Source organism: Pantherophis guttatus, chromosome 3 (assembly GCF_059756535.1).
Source record: "Pantherophis guttatus breed Tessera chromosome 3, ASM5975653v1, whole genome shotgun sequence".
In the NCBI taxonomy this organism is placed as follows: Eukaryota; Metazoa; Chordata; class Lepidosauria; order Squamata; family Colubridae; genus Pantherophis; species Pantherophis guttatus.
In genome coordinates, this window is record NC_142065.1 from 57,938,715 (window position 1) to 57,960,683 (window position 21,969).

Genomic DNA, 21,969 nt, shown 5'->3' on the forward strand with positions numbered 1-21,969 from the left:
AAAAAAAAGTAAACTGTTTGATTTATTAATACAGATGCATCAGAAAGAACACCAGTGATCCTGTTAAAAGCTTATATTGACTTATTAGGTTGAGATATGATTACTGTTTTATTTCGTTCCCCCCTCCCGACTTTAATTCTGTATAACTAGTTCTAGTATTAGCCTAACAGGTAAATCTGATTTGCAAACCAGCTTCCCATTTCTCTGTTTCTACCCTTTCAGTTTCTATTCAGGCCTTGAAATATAATTGAAAATCTTTAAATTTTGGAAAACTGAATCTTAGGAAAAATATGCAGCTGTTGTTCAGTTTCTGTATGTTTTATCTAACCTTTTTTTAAATACATCCCATGGCACCAGATTATGGAGTAAAGATGTCTTTAATCTTTTGATTGTAGAAAAAACATTAACTGCTATTTTTTTCTTCTTTTGGAGAATGAAAGTTAGCTTTTTTTTCTTCTCTCCTGAAGGTAGGATGGTACAATGAGGTTCTTCCTCCAACTTTGCGACTGCGGTACTCTGATGATACTCTGGCATTTGTAGTACTTAGCATTCCTGCTATGTTTGACAAGGCATTCAAACCCTTCCTGAAGAAACAACTGCTGAAGAAGATTCACGATCCAGTGGATCAATGCATTTCTTATTATCTCTCGCTGGTTAGGGAGGTAAGACTCATCCGTTTCCCCCCTTTTGTCTCTTCTCCATTACAAATACAAAAACAGACTTGCTTGATTATGGCAAGACTCAATCCAGTGTCCTATTTCTAACAGTCGATAGCCATTAACATCCATGCTCACAACTATTATTTGTATTTATTCAAAGACAAAGTCATGGCTTTGACATATAAATACAATGCTAGCATGGTTTGACAATGCCTTCTGTGACTTACACCATGATCAGTGGTGAAATCTAAAATTTATTACTACCGGTTCTGTGGGCGTGGCTTGGTGTGTGTGGGGGTAATGTGACTGGGTGGGCATGGCCAATTTTTTTATTTTTACTTTTAAAACCATTTTTTCTACAACCTCTTCGGTGAAGAGGTTGTTAAAAAATGCTTTCAAAAGGCTCTGACGATCCCAGCTGAGTTGCCTGATCGGCAGAGGCTTTTTTAAAAACTCAGCTGGGATCGTCAGAGACATTTAAAAGAAAAAAAGGGGTTTTTTTTAAAAAAAAAAGCCTTTGATGATCCCAGCTGAGCTATGCGATCATCAGAGGCTTTTTTTTTTTTAACTTTTAAAAGCATTTTTTCGGCCGAAGAGGTTGTAGAAAAAAATGCTTTTAAAAGTAAAAAAAAAAAGCCTCTGATGATTGTGCAGCTCAGCTGGGAATTGGGGGGGGCAGGGATTTTTGCTACCGGTTCTCTGAACCACCTGCCTCCATCACTACTGGATCGGACGATCCGGTCCGAACCGAGAGCATTTCACCCCTGACCATGATATCCTTCTCCAATAAGTAGGCTTATGGACTTCTGTTCTATTCCACTCCTACAGGACCTCTGTTCCTGATCTCTAGTACATGGCTTAGCATTATTTGTTAATCTGATGAATTGTAATTTATTTATGAAACTGACCAAGAATACCATAGTTTTGTATGTTCTGCAATCTCAGCTAATATGTTTAAAATCTTCATTTAGCCAATATTGCTAATATCAGTGGATGAACATATTTATGTGTGGTATTCATATCTAAGCCAGCATCTACTGTGAACATTTCTGAGAGCTAGTATGATGGTGTAGAGCAGGAAATCCAGGTTTTGGTCCATTTCGAACCACAGAATATCGCTAGGTGATTTTGTATCACTCACTTTTCTCAGCCCTCTCTACCTCATATGGTATTGCTATGAGAAAAGGTAGAGAGAGGAAGCATGATACTGTATATGTCATTTTGAACTGCTGGATGAATAATAATATAAATCTAATAAATAAATGCAATTCTTGTCCTTACATATCAACATTTTCTTTAACACAGTATTATACTTAGTTTACCAATTCTGCTATACTTATTGATAGTGTTAAGAGCTAATAAAGCAGAGCCTACCTGATTTTTCCTCAGGAACACTTCTTTCTCGTAGTATAATAATCTACTTTTAATACTGTAATGCTTTCCACATATCTAGGCAAGATAGAATTAGGTTAGCAGACCCTTTGTCTCTTTTTAAAAATAAATCAGTATTTCTTTTCCTGCTTTCCAGTCCTTCTACAGAAGGCCAGTTTTACTGACAAGTTGTTTGTTTTTGTAAAAAGTTAACAGTATTACATTTGAATTTTTAAAAACACTATGTATATGCCAGTGAAATACAGGTATTTATTTTAACTTGCTATTTAGCTCTGAAACCTCATCTCTTGTCTTTTATTTAGCTGTTTAATTGTGTTCCTATTAGGTGTGGTCATAATAAAAAAAAAATCATATTATAGAGTGAGTTTGAGAAGTAAAATAGGTAAATGAATAGAATTAATCAGCAAAGGACCTTGAAGCATTTTACAATATTTGTTCTGTTATAGAAATGGAAGTCTTATTGGCTAGTCTTTACAATAGTCTTCTATAATCTGGATGTCCTGGCCAGAGATTAAGGGAATTTTAGCCCAATATATCTGGAAGCATCAGTTTGAAAGGCAGCATGAGATTGTTGCTATGGGAATGAATAAGAGTAGAATACCAAATGGCAAAAGCAAACAATATATAGTTGGCATTGTACAGACCACAAAGCACTTATCAGGCCCAAGAATCCAATAATCACAGATAGGCTAGAATGATAACAAAGAATCAGGATTTTCTGTATCTCTTTGCTGCCTTCTCTTTGTAAGATGGAGTTTTGCAGTTCAGATATGATTGCTCTTTATCATCCATTCTGGACCTCGCACAAGAGAATGGCTGGCAAAATTCTATACAGATATCCTAACTTCCAGTAGGCTCCCTCCAGAATTTAAAAGAACCAAGGTAATCGGCATATTAAAACCCGGAAAAGAAAGCAATAAGCCAGAAAACTATCGCCCCATTGCTCTGTTAAGTGTCTGTTATAAACTACTTGAAAGATTGATACTTAACAGAATCGGACAGAAAATTAACGAACAAATACCGATTGAACAGGCTGCGTTTAGATCTTATCGGAGCTGTGTTGATCAGATACTTAGTCTTACAAGCCATATTGAAAGCAGCTATTAGAATAAATTGAAAACATCTGTTGTATTTGTGGATCTCACAGCAGCATACGACACAGTATGGAGGGAGGGCCTATCAAAGAAATTCCTCCACACTGTCCCCTGTAGGACTATGGGCTGCCTAATAAATAACATGCTTTCAGCAAGGACCTTTCAAGTCATCATGGGTGACAAAATCAGTAAGCAAAGACACCTGAATAATGGACTCCCTCAGGGCTCCGTGCTGGCTCCATCTCTATTTAATCTATACATTTCTGATATACCACCCACGATATCAAAAAAGTTCTCTTATGCTGATGACCTGGCATTAGCATATAGCCACAAGGACATCGAAGCTACAGAAGGCGTACTTACAACCGACCTTACAACTTTGAGCACATACTTCCACCAATGGAGGTTAATCCCAAGTGTAAGTAAAACAGTTACCGTATTTTCCGGCGTATAAGACGACTTTTTAACACATGAAAATCTTCTCAAAAGTCGGGGGTCATCTTATACGCGGGGTGTCGTTCTCCTGTAACCAGGCAGACCAGCCCGAAAGGCTCTGACGAGCCTTAAATGGCTCTGGCGATCCCAGCTCTGACGATCCCAGCTCTGACAATCCCAGCTGAGTTCCCTGCAACTCAGCTGGGATCGCCAGAAACCATGTAAAAGGAAAAAAGTTTTTTCCCTTTTACTCTGAGGATCCCAGCTCTGATGATCCCAGCTGAATTCCCTACAACTCAGCTGGGATTGCCAGAAACCACGTAAAAGGAAAAAAGTTTTTTCCCTTTTACTCTGACCATCCCAGCTCTGACGATCCCAGCTGAGTTCCCTGCAACTCAGCTGGGATCGCCAGAAACCATGTAAAAGGAAAAAAGTTTTTTCCCTTTTACTCTGAGGATCCCAGCTCTGACGATCCCAGCTGAGTTCCCTGCAACTCAGCTGGGATCGCCAGAACCATGGCTCTGACGGTCCCAGCTCTGACGGTGGATCCCATCCCAGCTGAGTTCCCTGCAACTCAGCTGGGATCGCCAGAAACCATGTAAAAGGAAAAAAAGTTTTTTCCCTTTTACTCTGAGGATCCCAGCTCTGACGATCCCAGCTGAGTTCCCTGCAACTCAGCTGGGATCGCCAGAACCATGTAAAAGGGAAAAAGTTTTCCCCCTCCAGCTTGCTTACCTCAGCTGCTAGTCGCAACGCTTGCCTTGCTTTGCTTGCCTGAATCTATTCAGGCAAGCAAGCAACTCCCTGCCTGCAATCAAGCAAGGAGTTAGTTGTGGACTTCAACTCCCAGAATTCCTCAGCCAGCAAAGCAAAGCTGGCTGAGGAATTCTGGGAGTTGAAGTCTACAAGTCTTAAAGTTGCCAAGGTTGGAGACCCCTGTTCTATTGGGTAAGTTTTTTTCCCCTTTGGGAGCTTTAAAAAAAATAGTCAATTGGGGTTTTTCTAGTTGTTCTTTTTTAGACCTAGCCATTTAAAGTTTAGGAAGTTTTAAATTTAGCTTTCATATAAAAATAAAAATAAAATAAAATAAAACAATATTTGTGCAGCTTTCTGAGATTTAGTGTGTTTCTGTAGTGTTTCACTCCAACTACACAAACACACAAAATCTCACAAAGCTGTATGTGGAATTTTGTGTGTGTAAAGTGTGAAAGTTGGTTTTTTGGACTTTTTGTGGCTGTGTGAGGTTCCTGCTTGTTGCAGGGGCCATTTTGGGTCTAGCACAGCTGCTTTTACATTGTGGGTGAGCCAGTTGTGTTGTGTTGTGTGTGTTTAGAGTGTGAAAGTTTTTGGGGGGGGCTTTTTATGGCTGTGTGAGGTTCCTGCTTGTTACAGGGGCCATTTTGGGTCTAGCACAGCTGCTTTTACATTGTAGGTGAGCCAGTTGATGTTTTTTAATTTTTATTTGGTGTGCATTGGAAGAGGGGCAGTCTTATATGGCGAGTATAGCCCAAACCCTATATTTTAACAGGAAAAGTTGGGGGTCGTCTTATACGCCCAGTCGTTTTATACGCCGGAAAATACGGTACATCATGTTTTCACCTCAACAACAAATTGGCAAAAAGAGAACTCAATGTATACCTAAATAACAAACTGCTCCCATACGAGGCAACACCAAAATACCTGGGGGTCACCTTAGACAGGACCCTGTCCTTTAAGAAACATATCCAGAATATGGCTGCCAAGGTTAACAGCAGAAATAACATCCTACAAAAACTATGCGGAACAACTTGGGGAGCTTCAGCCCCAACTCTCCGATGTGCAGCCCTCGGGCTTTGCTAATCTGCAGCGGAATACTGTGCACCTGTATGGATAAACAGCTCACATACAGGACTTATTGATGTTCAACTTAACCATACGATGAGGCTAATTACTGGGTGCATAAAATCTATACCTAGTTACTGGTTACCAGTTCTTAGTCACATACTCCCCCCACACTTACGACGACAAGAAGCTCTCATTCGGGAGTATAGTAAGATCCTGTTAAATTCCTCTCTACCCATACATGGATACATTCCTGATCTCTTAAGATGCCAATTAAAGTCAAGAAATCCACCAATCTTGACAGCGGGTAAGTTGATGGCCGATCATCAGAACACCACACAAAAGTGGATGGAGGTGTGGAATAGCTGTTCCCCCCAAGATGTCTCCGAGCATATCAGTCCTAGCAGTATACCTCCAGGATTTAGCCTACCCCGACACATATGGGTGACATATAATAGAATTAGAACAACTCATGGGGTGTGTGCTGACTCCCTGTATAAATGGGGAAAGACACCTTCAGCACAATGTGATTGTGGGGCCCCTCGACAGACTATCCAGCATATAGTGAGGGAATGCCCTAACAGAAGGTATCCAGGAGATTCTAGGGACTTCCTCTGCATAACAACGGCAGCTACTGACTGGATCTCCAAACTCGACATTAAACTTTGAAATTTTATTTCTGTTTTCCTTTTAGGTTTTCTTACTGCTTTTTTATTGTTTTAATTGTTTTTAACCTGTAAAAATGAAGTGTTTTAATACTGTGTGTGACCAACCATACGCTAAATAAATAAATAAATGATTGCTCTGGTATATCCATGAAAATAACTAATGGATATGGTAATTCCATTAGAGTAGCTCGTTGGGGAATTCTGGGAGTTGATGCCCACACATCTTAAAGTTGCCAAATATTTAAAAAAAACACTGAGTTGCATCACTGCACTTTAGGGAAGCACACACCTACGTTTTTATAGCTAATAACCTAAATAAAAGAGACTATGTTTCATATTTCTGATTGTTAATTTGTAGAAGTCATGGTTATGTTTTTAATTTTATTCAGATTAGGGAACAGTGTGGTGATATTACACAGAGATGAATTAAATCACTTTAGGCTAAAGATGAAGGATAATTTTTCTAAATATTTGAAATTTTAATGAGGGAAAAAACTAGTACAAAGGTGAATATTATTTAACTATATCTGCAAGCAGACACAAACAAACATCCTTCTTGAAAACAAAGTTGTTTTCAACATGTAACAACATAACATGCTTTTCCATATAATAAGAGAGAGGGACATAGAAAATTATCTTTCTGGGCAAGTATATCACTTTCTTAGGAAATTGTTTGTTGACCAAATAGTTACCGCTGACATTTGTTTTAGTTATTATCTTTGCACCAAACTCACAATAAGCTGATGCAATTGACAGAAAGACTTCTTGGAGTTTGTAGATTTGGTTCTTTTATAAGCAAAAGCATATGATTGTAAGCTGCCTAGAGTTACCCTAAATTGAGGTGGGCAGCTAAACAAACAAACAAACAACTCCATCATGATAGTGCCTTTATGTCATGTGACATGATTTCACCTTTTGTGGCTTTTGTTTTAAATTTGAAAATGGCTTGACAGGTGTGCAAACACAACAACTCAGCTTTCCATTATACACACACCTGCTGAGCGGTTGCTTCTATGCACAGAGGCAATTATGGCTGTTAAGTTTCTGGCATAGGATCATTTTCTTGCTTTTCTTCGGTTTGCTCAAATCTATCTATTATAACCACCCAGATGGACTTTGTGATAGGGTGATAGACTTTGTTTGGCTATAGTTAAGTTAGTGCTGTACAAAGGTAATTACCAATAAATTTGACCCTTCAGAGTAGTTTTTCTTGTTTCTCCACTTTCCAGTGTTTAGAATGTTAATTCAAATTGATATCATTCAGCTGCCTCAGTTTAATATGTATGCAAACAAAAAATAATGAAACCTTTGTGTGGAGTCTTTTTTTTTACTTTAGCATTGTTTATAAACCACTTATTGAAGGTCTTGCTTCTTTTACACATGAGAAGTCCTATGAATTTCTTAAAGGGATTGATGAAATAATGTGTAGAATCCCAAGATTAAAATCAATAGTACCTGAGAGAATACAATGCCATGTAATTTAGATCTTACCTTTGTAAGAAGCTGTAACTTCTTCATCACCATTTCATATCATTAGATGAGGCAGGAACTTGTAGAAATACTTCTTACATTTCTACACATATCTGCAGCCACCATTCCTTTACGTTGCAGGTTCACTTGTAATGGAAACTCTTCTTTCCAGAGTCTTGCTGATCAGAACATGGATATCATGTATGATTATGAGATCCTGCCCAACCGGAAGCCCAAATTCCTGGCCCAAACAGCAGCACATGTGGCTGGGGCTGCATACCTCTATCAGAGAAAAGATGTACATCAAGATTCCTGGGGAGAAAAAGTAAGCAGATTGGGAACAGCAGGGGAGATTTTTTTCTTTGAAAACTGATGGGTCATTTCTGATTTTATCAATTCAGGAGGATCAAGTATGTTTTACAGATTATGTACCTGATTTTCTCTTCCATTCCACTTGTATTATTATCAAGCTTGCATCTTACACTTTGTGTATACATACCCAATTCCATGGTATAATGCAAGACTATTTGCACTCTTCCCTTGGACTGATTATAAAATTGGAGATCCATGTAATACAATTATTTTTCTTTACTACAATGTTTTGTTAGGTTTTTCAAATATGTTAATATTTGATTGGGGAGTAAAAAGAAATAAAAATCTCCAACATCCATTGTGGAATAGTGGCGGTTGCCTAGGATTTCATTATATTTTGAAGTTTCAGCACATTTTGCCTCCAAAGTTTGAAATTTTTCTCAGCACCTAATAATGTTCCACAAATTATTTAAAAAATTGCTTTTGAAAATAACTTTTGATTTTTTAATTGGTTTTTTTAATAAAGTTGTGGAATTCAAATTCTTGTATTGATATATATATATTTATATATATAGTATATCTTCAGCTGGAATGCAGACAGGCATGACTATTCTTGATTTTATGACTGGCTCTGCTAGGAATGAAAATATAGAGAGCTTGCTTCACTACATGTGGCAGATAAATATTAAGGTGTCCTAAAGGATTTTCCTCTAGTAGGGTTGGCAAGATAGCGGGGGATTATAGCTTGATAATCAACTACTTATTTTAAATATCCCCATACAAATTGTGGTCAGATTAGGTATGTATTTACATTATCAATCTTATGGTACAAATAGCTGAGAGCCAGCTTCTAGATTATTTCTGGTTTTGAAAACAGATGTTCAGTACTGTTCTGCACCTGACTGTTTCAAATCTTAAACAAATAGGAAATCTTTAGTTCCAAAATGTAAGTCATGCTTTTCCTGTAGGGAAACAATGCAGCAATTGAACAATTGGAATCTTTGCCCTCAGTTTTTTTTTTTGAGAGAAAACCAGGATCAAGTAATAAAAATATATGTATCATTTTAAAATTATATATGAAATCTAACGTTTAAAAGTATTCATGATCAAATACTGTAAGGCTATAATAATGTTCTCACTTATCTGAGAGTAGGTAACAATGAACTCAGGTTTATTTTTTACTAAATATTATATTCTGGTATAGACATATATGGCTGAGACTTGCAAAATAGCTAGAGAATAGGGATATCTCTGTCTCTGTCCCCATTTGACAAGTAGTTCCTGATGTTCTCCCCCCAGAGTAAATATGACCTTTTGTCTGATAAATTTGCCACACTCCTGCTGTAGCAATTCATGCATATTCTTGCTTGGGAATAATTCCACTAAATTTAGTGGACATATTTTCAAATTAATATTCATAGATTTCTATGTACAATTTGACAATAAATTAGTAACCTACTTTGTATACTGCTGTCAAATAGGTGCCTAATTTGTTTCGTTTTTCCAAAGAGATACATGATTTCAAAAGCCTTCATGCAAACCCTGTTTCACTTTATGTAATAATGGGACAAAAGGAATGCGTAAAAGTCATGCAAATTAATACCTCTCATAACTAATTTTCAACTTTGTTTGAAACTATTTCTTAAAGTAACTGAAAGGCAAGTTTCTATAGGTATGAGGGTTTGAAATATGATTGCAGTGGAACACTCCAGGTCAAATCCTGTTACTAAAGTTTCACAGTTACCTTTTTAAAAAAATAAAATTGTAGCCATATATCTATTTAGTGTAGTTTATTTACTTTAGATATAAGGCGTTGTTTGAATCCAGCTATTGTACTATATTTAACAATCCAGGGATTAACATGATGCATGTACCGAATCAGCATTTGTCTTTTTTCTGCATAGGATTTGAGCCATTGGTTATCTTTAAATTCATGTCTTAAACTTGTTTTCTTTCATTTCAGAAGATCTATGGTGTTTGTATTCACCCCTCTTATGGAGGCTGGTTTGCAATCCGGGCTCTTCTGCTTTTCCCAGATATCAAGGTACCCTTCTTGCTGCAGAAAAGCCCCATTGATTGTGTACCAACAGAAGAAAAAAGAATAGAACTACTAGAGAAATTCAATTTCCACTGGCGGGACTGGAACTATCGGGATATTATTGAAGTAAAAGATAAATACTCAGAAGAACAGAAAACCTACTTTGCAACTCCCCCAGCTGAACGGTTAAAATTGCTGAAACTGGAGGAAGAATTGCAGAGAAGGATAATTGTCTAAGTAGCTATTTTCACTGTGCAAAAATATACAAAACACATTCTGCTGTGCCCATTGCTATATAGGGACAGAATCGATGGATGAGTTGGTAAATCCAAGATGGAAGGCAAATGCACTTTGCATAGAGTTAGCGAGCACAGGAGGATTTGCTTTCAAATCAACACAGAATTGAATTACAATATTAGTAATGCCTGTATATTCAGGCATAGAAATGTGTAAGTTATATTTTATTTTATTAGTAATCGGGGGAAGGGGTCAGAATCATTCTTTGGTAGAAGGGGTGAAATTGTATGCTAAGGAGAGACATATTTATAAATTGCACTTTTTGCTATCCTGTGGGAGAAATTCTCCAGACAGCAAATGTTCTGAAACATATTGTCTAATATTTCACAGTATAAAGTTATTTCTGGTACGATACCATTTTAGTAATTCCTAGCACATATGCTGAAGCTTTGAAATCATTTTCATTTTGCTTGCTTGCTTGGTTGATTTCCAGGCTTTCCAGTGCTTCTAATGAAGCATTTGGGAGGCTTGTCTAACCCATGTAATGAAAGAGAACTTAAGCAGTTTTAAAGAAAGCACAATTAAAAGACGCCAAATAATCTGACTCTCTACTATATGTTAATTATGTAAAAATTGTGTGGCAATTATGCATCTTAGTGAGAAGACATATTACTGAATGACATTGAACAGCAATTTAGATTCATATTTTTGAGAAAAGCAATCCTGCACAATTATGCTGCTGAAAAGGGGCGTTGGTCCTACCTGAGATGCACCTTCTCGTTGGGTGGAGACAGCAGCTAGGCCTGGATTCTACTCGTCTGTTCAGACTGATGGACAGAGTCTGTCATTTAAGCTAAATCCCGCCCCTGTTGCTAAGGGCTTCCAGCTTTTGGCAGAGGAGGAAAAATAGACTCGGTGTGTGGATAAAAAGAAAAATAGTATTAGGGACCAGACTGACGAAGGGTGGGGCTGGCTGCTGTCTCCACCCAACGAGAAGGTGCGTCTCAGGTAGGACCAATGCCCCTTCTCCATTGTGGGTGGAGACAGCAGCCAGGCCTGGATCATACCAAAGTTCAGTGTCCTGAAACCCGGGTGGGAACAGTCTGGTCAGAGGACCCCCCTTCCACATGTACTCTCTGTAACACTCTCCTCCCAAAGGCAGCCTCCGCAGAGGCATATTTATCTAACTTATAGTGATGAATAAAGGGAGAAGGGGAAGTCCAGGTAGCTGCCCTGCATATTTCCAGTAACGAAGCCTGCGTGGCCCAAGCCATTGACGTCGCCACGCTGCATGTAGAATGTGCAGTCAAGTTAGATGACCTAGGCAAAGAGTGCAATTCGTAAGCCGTGGAGATTGTCTGTCGGAGCCAATGACCGATCGTAAAGGAAGTTACCTTGCTCCCTTGAAACAGGGAGAAAGGAGACAAACAAGGATTCTGTCCGCCGGATATCCGCCGGACAGATATCCATTGTCTTGAGTTATATCCGAAAGGCTCTCCAGACATCCAGTGTCAGGTTTCGATGTGGTCTCAAACAAATTGCATTTCAAACAAATAGTCTTTGATAAAAATCTTTCATTTATTAAGCACAACAATCGATCTCCGACTCCGTTGCAGCCAACACTAACTTCCTGGCCGAAAGCCTCCCTTTCCTTTCCCCACTCCTCTGCGTCTCATTGGCCATCTTCCAAGTCACTCTGCCCGTAATCTACTGCTTCAGCTCAAAGGAATTTCCCCCCTCCCATTCCATCTCCTAGGGGATAGCATCTCCAGGGAAAATAAGTAGGTGAAAAGTCAAATGTCCTCTTGCCAGATGCCCCATCTTCTCCTCCTTATGTCAGCACTGGAGTGAATGCAGCTTGAAGTGCTGACATCTAGCTTGTGCCACTGCCATTCCCGTGGATGAGATGCTCGAGGACAGAAATCCAGGAGAATAAGCTTCTGCAAACGGTGAAACGGAGTGTTAATTTTAGGTACAAAGGTAGGATCTAGTCTTAGGACCACTCAGTCCGCATGAAAAACACACAAGTCGCTCCTCATCGACAGTGCCGCAATTTCCGAAATCCTCCGTGCAGATGTTATCGCCACTAGAAACGCCACTTTACAGGAAAGCAGCCGTAGGCTGGTAGACCGCAAAGACTCTTACAGGGCACCCGTAAGGGAGGTCAGAACCAGAGAGGTCCCACGTGGGGTACCTATGCAGCACCAGAGGACACAAGTTAGTTGTCCCCCAGAGGAACCAACGTATCAGAGGCTCGTGAGATAAAGAAAGGAAAGACTCGTAAGTCAGGACCGACGAAATAGCCGCCACCTGTGTCCGAAGAGTATTGGGCGAGAGCGCTGTGTCCAGACCGTCCTGTAAAAACATCAGAATCTGTACAACTGAAGCCTGAAGGGCAGAGAACCCTTTGAGATCACACCAAGCACAAAGGGCCTGCCAAGTGGCCGAATAAATGCGGTCCATGGAAGGTTGCCTAGAGGCCTGGATCGTTCATATCACGGTGGCTGGGATATTGACCCGCTGCAGAGCGCTCCACTCAACCACCAGGTGGTCATTTGCAGTCACTGGGGCTCTGGGTCCAACACCGCCCCCTGACTGAGACAATCTTGGCTGCATGGGATCCTCCAGGGAGGAGAGACCAACAAACTCATGAGGTCTTCAAACCATGCCCTCCTCGGTCAATGCGGTGCCAGAAAGATGACCTCCGCCCGTTCTTGCAAGAGTTTCCAAATGACCCTTGGAATGAGGGGAATTGGGAATGTGTAAAGCAGGCCCAGAGGCCATGAGGAGCGCAGGGCATCCGCTGCTTCTGCCTGTTGTGATGGGAACCGCGCATAAAACCGTGGGAGTTGAGTGTTGTGCGCGGTGGCGAACAGGTCGACCACAGGAGCACCAAAATAGGTCGCAAGGTCCTGGAAGATTCGAGGGTGCAGGTGCAATTCCGAGTGGTCAATCATTTGGCAACTCAGCCAATCTGCCCGGACATTTGAGTCTCCCGAGATGTGTTCCGCCTTTAAGGAGGAAAGATGACATTCTACCCAGAGTCCCATTCTCTTGGCTTCCAACATCAGGGACATGGACCTGGTGCCTCCTTGACGATTTATGTGGGCCTTGGCTGAAACATTGTCTGTGAGCACCATGACATGGGCACCGGACACCAGATGATGGAACGCCCAAAGGGCTAGAAATATCGCTCGTAATTCCAGCCAGTTGATGCTGCAAGATGCTTCGTTGGCTGACCACTTGCCCTGCGCCACTTGAGACCCGCAGTGGGCTCCCCAGCCGAACTTGCTGGTGTCGGTAGAAACCACTAGCCATTGGGGTTCGAGGAATAGACAGCCCCTGGAAATGGCTGGAGACCGCCACCATCAAAGGGATGCAATCACCTCCCTGGGAACGGGAATCCTGGCCGACGATGTGCCGCTGCCCGCCTTCTGCAATGGCAAAAGAAACCATTGGAGGTCCCTCAAATGTAATCGGGCCCAGGGGACTATAGAAATGGCCGAGACCATCTTGCCCAATAGTTGGGACAGAAACAAGGGAGATGCTTTCCTGTCCTTCTCAACCTTAGCCACAAGGGATTTCAGTACTTATCCTGGCGTTCCCAGGATAAATAAACCCTACCTTCTACAGAGTCGATAATTGCCCCCAAGTGAAGAATACGGGTCGAGGGGATTAGATGGCTTTTCTCCGTATTAATGGAGAAGCCGTGGGAGGCGAGGGTTTGAATGGTCAACTGGAGGTCCAAATGTGCCTGTTGAGGAGAACTAGATAAAATCAGAATGTCATCCAGGTAACACTGGAGACGAACTGAACGAACTCTGAGGGAAGCGACCAAGGCCGCTAAAATTTTGGTAAAACTACAGGGAGCAGAGGAAAGCCCGAAGGGCAAAGCCCTGTATTGATAATGGGCCCCTGCATAACAAAAATGGAGAAATTTCCTATGGGCAGGAAGAATAGGCACATGAAGATAAGCTTCAGTGAGATCTATAGAACAGAGGAGATTGCCCCTCCGAACGCCGTCTAATATAGTACGCAAGGATTGCATTTTGAACCTGTGGTATACTACGTAGCAGTTCAAAAGCTTAAGGTCCAGAATAGGTCTCCACCCACCCGATGACTTGGGGACTAGAAACACATGTTAATAGAAACCCTGTCCAGCTTCACCATCAGGCACCCATTGGATAGTCCGAATGTTGAGAAGATGCTTGATAGCCGACTCCAAAAGGGATCGACGTTCAGTGTCATTAGAAAGTGGACAGCACAAAAAAGACAATGAGGGGTGGTGGTGGAAAGGAATTCAATAGCCAACCCTGATTTTATGGTGGCCTGGACCCAACAATCAGAAGTCATACGCTCCCAAACATTGGTGAAGAGGCCCAATCTGCCGCCAATGGGAGGATCTGCAGCAGTACTAACGATGGCGACGGATTGAATGACCCCCCTCCCCCTCGAAAGGGCAGTCTAGTCATGTAAGGTCTGCCCCTTGCTAACCTATCCTGAAACCCCTTCTGCCTGGGGACAAAACTACCCGTACTACGAAATGAATCAGATCTCCCATCCAATGCTCGAATGGGGTCGAGAAGTATACGGTGAATAACGGGACTCTCCCCTACAGAAGACCATAGGCAAGATTTTCCATTTGTCCTTAGTTTCCATCAGGAAGGATTCTAACGGGTCCCCAAACAATTTGTTTTCCATAAAGGGAACAGAGGCCAGACGGCACTTATGTCTAGAGTCGGCCTGCCAGTGGTGGAGCCAAACTAGGCGACGGGCCGCTATAGACGAGGCCAGGGATTTAGAAGCAAAACGAGCAGCGTTCAAGGTAGCATCTGCCGAGAATTGCACCGCTGCTATGATTTTATTTATGTCCTGCTTCAATCTTGTGTCCTTGGGGGAGAGTTTGTCCTGGAGTTGTCGTAACCACAGCAGAATCGAATGGTTGAAAATTGAGGTGGTGGTCGCCGATCTAATGGCCCAGGCTGCTCCCTGATGAGCCCTCTGAAGGACCTGCTCCAACCGACGCTCCTCCGGATGAAGACCCTCCTCCGGATCTCCAGGAATCGATGCATTAGATAGTAATGCCGCAACAGGAGCATCGATAGTGGGCACTTGAAGGAGAGAAGTCAAGTCCTGCGATACGGTGAAATTCTTACAGTCCATGGCTGAAGGCACTGGAGCAGACCCAGGCAAAGACCAGTTTTCGTATGACATCCAGGAAGAGTGGCGAAGTGGGAATGGCAGTCACTAGCTTAGGCGGTTCGGCAAATAAAGGATTTAGCGATCCAGGAACAGCTGGAGGATCGGGCTGCACACTGGTCCCGAGCTGTGCCGTATTCACCGCCTTAAACAGAAGAGATTTAAAGAGGGCCTGAGGAAAGAGGCCTGTGAACGCCAGTTGGTCCGGAGGGAGACCCTCATCCTCAGACAACTCTGGTTCTTGTAGGTCCACATCCTCAACGGCCGAAGGCTGGCTGATATAGGAAAGGGCCGGGGAATCAGACCCCGCAATCGACAAGGCAACCGCATTGTCATCTCTCTCAGGAGACACAGATGGGTCCAAGTGGACAGCTTGGGCCGAAGCATTTCTATTGCTAGGAAAGAGATGTGCTGACAGGGATTGTTGTACTGCTGCTGCAATCGTTTATGGCCCGGATATCCTTAGGCCATAAGCAGGTCTGCACTTGGTCCCAGGTCAGTCCGGCTTCCGCAGAAGCCTGAACCGGAGCAGAAGATGAAGAGGGAGCTGGCTCCACAGAGTATGCGGGAGCAAATGCCTTCGTAGTTCCTGTTGGCCCCGGAATGGGAGCCGTACCCCACAAGTCAGCCCCGGAATGGGAGCCGTACCCCACAAGTCAGCCGTCTGGATGGTCAACGGGCAATCTTGCAGCGAAATCTGATCCGGAGTTGTTGGCGGACCAAGGTTCCTCCCACCTGGAGGCGTAGAGTCAGCATTGGGAGGCAGAGGACGATGGCCACTAGCCTTATCGCATAATTTCTGTAAAATCTTATCACTGCGCTTCTCAACCCGTGAAGAAGCTGAGGAATGCTTGATGCCCTTACGATGAGAATGGGCCTCCTTGTTATCGGACCTGTTGGAAGGGTCCGCTATTTGAGCATGCTTAGAGAACAACTCTCCTTGGGAGGATGTTGACTGCTCCTGTACAGAGGCCTTCCAGCCATGCTTAGTTTTGGCCAGTGCCTTGGGCATGATAGGCCTTAGCGTGCGCTATTGCCAAGGGGAATAGAGGGTCTGTGAGATAAGGCAGCCAAAGCAATTTGCCTTCAGGCTCCACAAAATGGCCACCAGCAGTCAACATACCAGCCACACTAGATCGGTCCAAGGCTCCGCGAGAGAGCAAGGCAGGAAGGGCAATAAATATGCCCACAGGTCAGGGTGTCAAAGACAAGCCCCAGAAATCATGCAAATTGCCTCCAACCAACGAGGTGAGGCTTGCCAGTCGGCTGATAGAAATGCTGAAGTTGTTAGGAAAGCAGCCAATGATCCAATCGTTCGCAAGACAATCCGAATCTCAAGGGAGCCAGGGGCATAAAAGGCGCAGGCTGAAGCTTGGAGGCCTGAAGAAAGGCTCTAATGTGCTGCTCCGATCATGAGGGAATCCAAAATGGCGGCCAGAGCTAGCCCCAGTGACGGGAGCGCGAAACTACACCAAAACGCCCCAGGCGGTAGAAATGGGGCCAAGAGCAGGAGAACCAGGTCTCTTAGCCTGCAATGCAACGTCGGACGCCTCGACCAAAATCGTTTGACCTGCCGACAAGCGGCAAGCGAAAGGGGAGCGCGAGGCTCCACAAGGCGGCAAGCGATTCCAAAACGATAGAAAATGGCCACCTGACAGTTTCCCCAGGAGCGCGAAGCTCCACAGTTACAAAGCCTTTACAGAAGTGCAAAGCCTCTCCGGCCAAGCCAGCTGCTCATGCCCCCGCCCCCATGGGAGCGCAAGGCTCCACCAAGCCTCGTTACTGACCAGTTCACAGGGAAATCCTCTACAGGGGCAAGGAGGCGAAACTGTCCTCAGCGATCCCAGCTAGGCAGCTGATGAGGTCATGTATGCCAGCAATTGTCCAAATTAGAGTTAGAGTGGTCTAAGGAAGTCCAAAGTCAAACCGAAGAAATATCCAAGTAAAAGTACCAAACAGGTGAAAGGCAGTTAGAGACACAGTTCCACACAACTGTCCAGTCTGATGGACTGAGTCAAAAGCTGGAAGCCCCTAGCAACAGGGGCGGGATTTAGCTTAAATGACAGACTCAATCCATCTGAACAGACGAGTAGAACCCAGGCCTGGCTGCTGTCTCCACCCACAATGGAGAATGGATAATTTTGCTGCCAAATTTTGTCTTAGATCCCTGTGTTGCCCTTAGAGCACATCTTGTCCTCTCCTGACATAGTGGGTATATGGAAACCCATGCATGCAGCAGGAATTCTTACCAGTACTATAATATAAAAATGCTTCATGATCACTAATAGAGACTTCTTCTGGTTGAAGAAGAGCCAAAGGACAATTGACTCTACAGCGCAAGTGTACAGAGTGGACCTTCCTGTCTCGCCTCACTGCTATTATTACTTTATTCCCATGGTTATAATGTGATTTTCAAACAGCTTTAATTTCTTTTCTTCCATTGCTTCCTTACCAACATTCTTTTCCTCTCTCATTCTTTCAGTAAAACATACATTTTATAATAGTTTACTATGTGACAATGATTGGATTCATTCCTGTAAGATTTTAATATATTTTTTCAGTCTTCTTGTATGATTTGCATGAAATGCAATCCTTAAAGTCAATTAAAACAGTTAATACAGAAACATCTCCCATCTAAACCAGGAAAAGGGTGCCCTCATTGCTGGCCTCACTACACGTGCAAAAGAGCCCTGGTCACCTTTTGTAGCCCCTCATACACAGTCTGCCTTCACCTAAAACAAATGTGTGGTCATCCAAAGGTTGTCAATTGCCTCTCTGCTAAATTAGAAAAAAAATAGTTGTATATTTTTTGTCAAAACTGAATACTCCTGATGGGTGAGGAAAATGGAAGGACACCTTTCAGCATAAGGAAATGATCCATAACATGCACTTCAAGGATGTCAAAATGATGGCATGTGTGTCAATGTCTTTCCCCATTGGGCAAAGGATGAGAATATTGGGTTTGTGTTAATTTGTATTAGATTGCATTGTGACACAATTATATCATTGTGTCATTTGTGTTAAGATATATACATATGGCATCTTTTCCCTGGCAATACAGATGCAGTATGTAGTAGCATGTAGGCTAATCTAACAATCTGGTTTGTTTAGTTTTGTCTTAGCTTTTGAAAAGCTGAAATAACTTTTCTGACAGATCTTTTAGAAACTAAGAAACTTTTCTTCTTCGGTGATCAGCATGCTGTTTTTTTTTTCCAATTTCAGATTGTTTTTATTTGTATGATTTAACTTGTAAAATACCTAAAGATGGATAATCTATTCTTAATGGTACTAAAACACTGGAAATAATATAAATATATAGCTGTAAGATGTTATTTGGTATTTATTTTGAAAAGAGAATAAAGCTGCAAAGCAGACAGAATTTAGTCAAGTACAGTAATTGATTTATTTTGTTCTTTAAAATGTGACTTAAGCTCATTATAGTGAAATCTAAGTAGTTTCTTTTCTTGATGTCAGTGCCAGTGCTTTGGGACAAGAAGAATCCCAAAATGTCAGAGGGACTTGTACCCTCTGAATGAGCCAGAACACAGAGGAAAATATTGTGTCAAATATTTTAAAGAACTTGGCAAGCAAAGTTGGAAACACAACTGTGAAAAATATGCCTACAGAATTATACAGTTAGAATCAAAATTGTCTACATTACTTTATGGTAGAACTTGGGAGAAGAACACTATTGTTTTTGTCTGAATTCCTTAAAAAAACTTACATTACTAATCTACAGTACCAGGTAAGGTTGTATCTGAGCATTATTGTGACCTTCATAAGGGAAGTGTGGAAGTTTTATGCTTATAGCATATCTCAGGATTTATTTTATGTTTGGGTAGTTGAGGATAGGTGGGGTCAGTTTTACTCATCCTGGTGACATCTAGATGATTAGACTACAATTTCCATGAATTCCAGCCAGTGCATTGTGATATGTTCCTCTAATTCTTTCACAGCTTTTCCATGTTTATTGGGAAGGTCATCTCTAATTTATAGCTGAGCATGCTTACTTAAAAAATACAGTTTATTTGTATAAATCTGGGGTCCCCAAGGATGAAATTATATTCCTTTGGTGAGTTAGGAGCCAGACACATTTTTCCTATGTTTGAGACTATGGCTGGTTTGTTTGCTCGTTTTTCCCTTGGCAGCTGTTCGGCTGCACAAGGCTGAAATCCATCTGCATTAAGCAGCAAATTGGGTGTTTAATCCTCACTTGTTGTCACCATAAGCAGCTAGGATTGGAAGGCTGTATCTGAAACAGTCATGTCTGCAATCTGCTAGAGGATACCTAATTTCTAAATCCTTCACAGCCGCTTTTCCATTGGTGTTCCTTTTGCAGCTTGCCAGCTGAGTGGCTGCTGCTGGAAATCTTAAGAGCAGAGTCAGGTGCAGGGTTTCCTTAGCATTTCTGCATGCACAGTTTGATACCTGATGAGAATCGAGGCTTCCTCTGAGAAGCAAACCAACTATTGAATCCTGATGGGGAATGGCAGCTGCCATCCAGTCAGTTACTGTTTTTATTTCAAAGAATTCTGATATTTAATCTCAAACCCTTTTCTGGCTGTTATTTTTTTTTATGTTCTGCAAGGATGATATCCCATGGCTATGTAGCATGAAGAACTGCTGCAGTGTCCTGCCTGTCTGCCTTGAAATTACTTTTTTCCAGTTGATTCTATAGTCTGATGGAAAATAAATCTGTCCAGTAGAACATTAAAATAGCAGAACCTTAGAGAAAGGTTACATCCCATCGCCTCGGATCATTGTGGCACCTACATTATATACCAACAATTGAATCCGGCAAGAACTTCAAAGGAGCCAAACTTCTTTTCTGAGATGGGAAGGCGTTTAAATTCAACCAGCCTACTATTAACTAACATTTTATTTTTGATTTTTGTGCAATTGTGCAAGTCTTATTATTTATAAAAGACAACAACATTAGTCAAAGAATATGCTTGGAATCAAGAGGATAAAATTGAAATAGAACATTGTATTAAAATGCTGTTTAATTATTGTTTAAGAAAACAATCATCCACTGAATTGCATTTTATTTTCTGTTCCAGAAATGGAATACAGATTTTTTTTTCTTCCCTACTTCTACAACAGCTGTGAGTTACCCAGTAAAAATTGGAGAATTGCCAATGGGACTTCATTGGAAATATTTCCTTATAGGCAGTAGCTGAGATTGAAAAAATGGACAAATAGAAATACAGACATAAATAAAATCATATATTTGAATTCCTAAATTTAGATTTCCCCTCACTGGTGCACCTATGATTATTTTGGATGGAGGGAAAATTAAAAAAGGAATCTTTTCTTATCTCTTTGATTGATTTATTGACTATCTAGACATATAAGTGTCTAGATGAATTCTCATAGTCAATCAAACTGAAGGAAATACTTGATGAAATAATAAGGTTTTAACAATTTTCTGAAATAACAAAGAGAGAAGGTGCCATTTCGGCATCCAGGGAAAGCATTTTCCATACAAAGTTAACCTCACTCATCCAGACTGACCAAATTGATATAGCTTATTAAGAGTTCTTCCCTCTGTCTGAGACTTAGACAAAATTAATTGTGGCAAAGCATATATGGCATATCTCTTGATACAGGAGCAAAAGCAACATAATAGGAATTATATCTTTACTGTAACCTGGTCCATAATTATGTATTTTGCACATTATAGTAATTGGTGTTAGTTAATCGAATATAATAATAGAGTTGGAAGGAACCATTTCAGACAAATGGCTGTCCAGTCTCTTCTCAAAAGGCTCTAGTGATGAAGCACCTACAACTTCTGAAGGCAAGCCATTCCACTAAAATTGTTCTCACTGTTAGGGCATTTCTCCTTAGTTCTAGGTTGCTTCTCTCCTTGTTTAGTTTCCATCCATTTTTTCTTGTCTTGTCTGCTGGTGCAACCTGGAGAATAGGTTGACCTCCCTCTTCTTTGTGGCAGCCCTTCAAATATTGGAATACTACTATCATGTCACCCTCAGTCCTTCTTTTCTCCAGCCATACCCAATTCTTCTTCATATGTTTTAGTCTCCAGGCCCTTAAATCATCTTGGTTGCTCCTCTCTGCACTTTACCCTAGTTGCTGCAGCCATGTCAAACCAGTACCCTTCAAATGATTCAAAAATGTTTTTTGTATGCATAATTACCAGTCAAGAGAGGATCAGAAGATTTCTGCTTTTTTAGGGGTGATTATGGGATTTGAGGCCAAGGTTGATGTTTCCTGATAAAAATGTCTGCCTCAATTACAGCACTGACCACTTGTTGCCATACTAAAATCTGATATTAGTCTGACTAGATGAAAAGAGAGTGTAAATCGCTCTAAAGACTAATTTTAAATGTTAAGTTTATTCCTAGTTTGTTTTATTTTATCCATGCTCTTTTCAAGTTGGTTACAATCATTACCAAGTTATTTTAGCATTTCTTATGAATAGAGTCAATATGAATGATTAGAGGGAAGCATAATTTGTTAGGACTCCTTTTTGCCGAGGAGCAAACACTGCTTTCAACCTAGGTCAGCTGGGCCAGCACCTTTCTTTCCTGGATTGGTGAGTCACATTCTGGATCTTAAACCCTCTTATTAGCATTTCTTCATGAAGGATGAAAAGGACAGCAGTTCTTTTTGCAAGGAACTCA

General features: G+C 41.4%; 1 protein-coding gene across 2 annotated transcripts in view; it reads left to right on the forward strand.

Moving 5' to 3' along the window:
- Nucleotides 1-20,118, forward strand: part of MMACHC (metabolism of cobalamin associated C) — a 29,180-nt gene extending 9,062 nt beyond the window's left edge. Inside the window, exons 2-5 of one of the 2 annotated variants that reach the window (XM_034414955.3) lie at nucleotides 468-662; nucleotides 7,712-7,864; nucleotides 9,815-9,895; nucleotides 19,914-20,118. In XM_034414955.3, coding sequence (XP_034270846.1) covers nucleotides 468-662; nucleotides 7,712-7,864; nucleotides 9,815-9,895; nucleotides 19,914-20,003 — 519 coding nt within the window. In that variant the 3' untranslated portion in view covers nucleotides 20,004-20,118. Of the gene's footprint in view, nucleotides 1-467; nucleotides 663-7,711; nucleotides 7,865-9,814; nucleotides 10,731-19,913 lie in introns of those variants that run through there. The other variant, XM_034414954.3, reaches the window with a different exon arrangement.
- The last annotated feature ends 1,851 nt before the right edge of the window (nucleotides 20,119-21,969 follow it).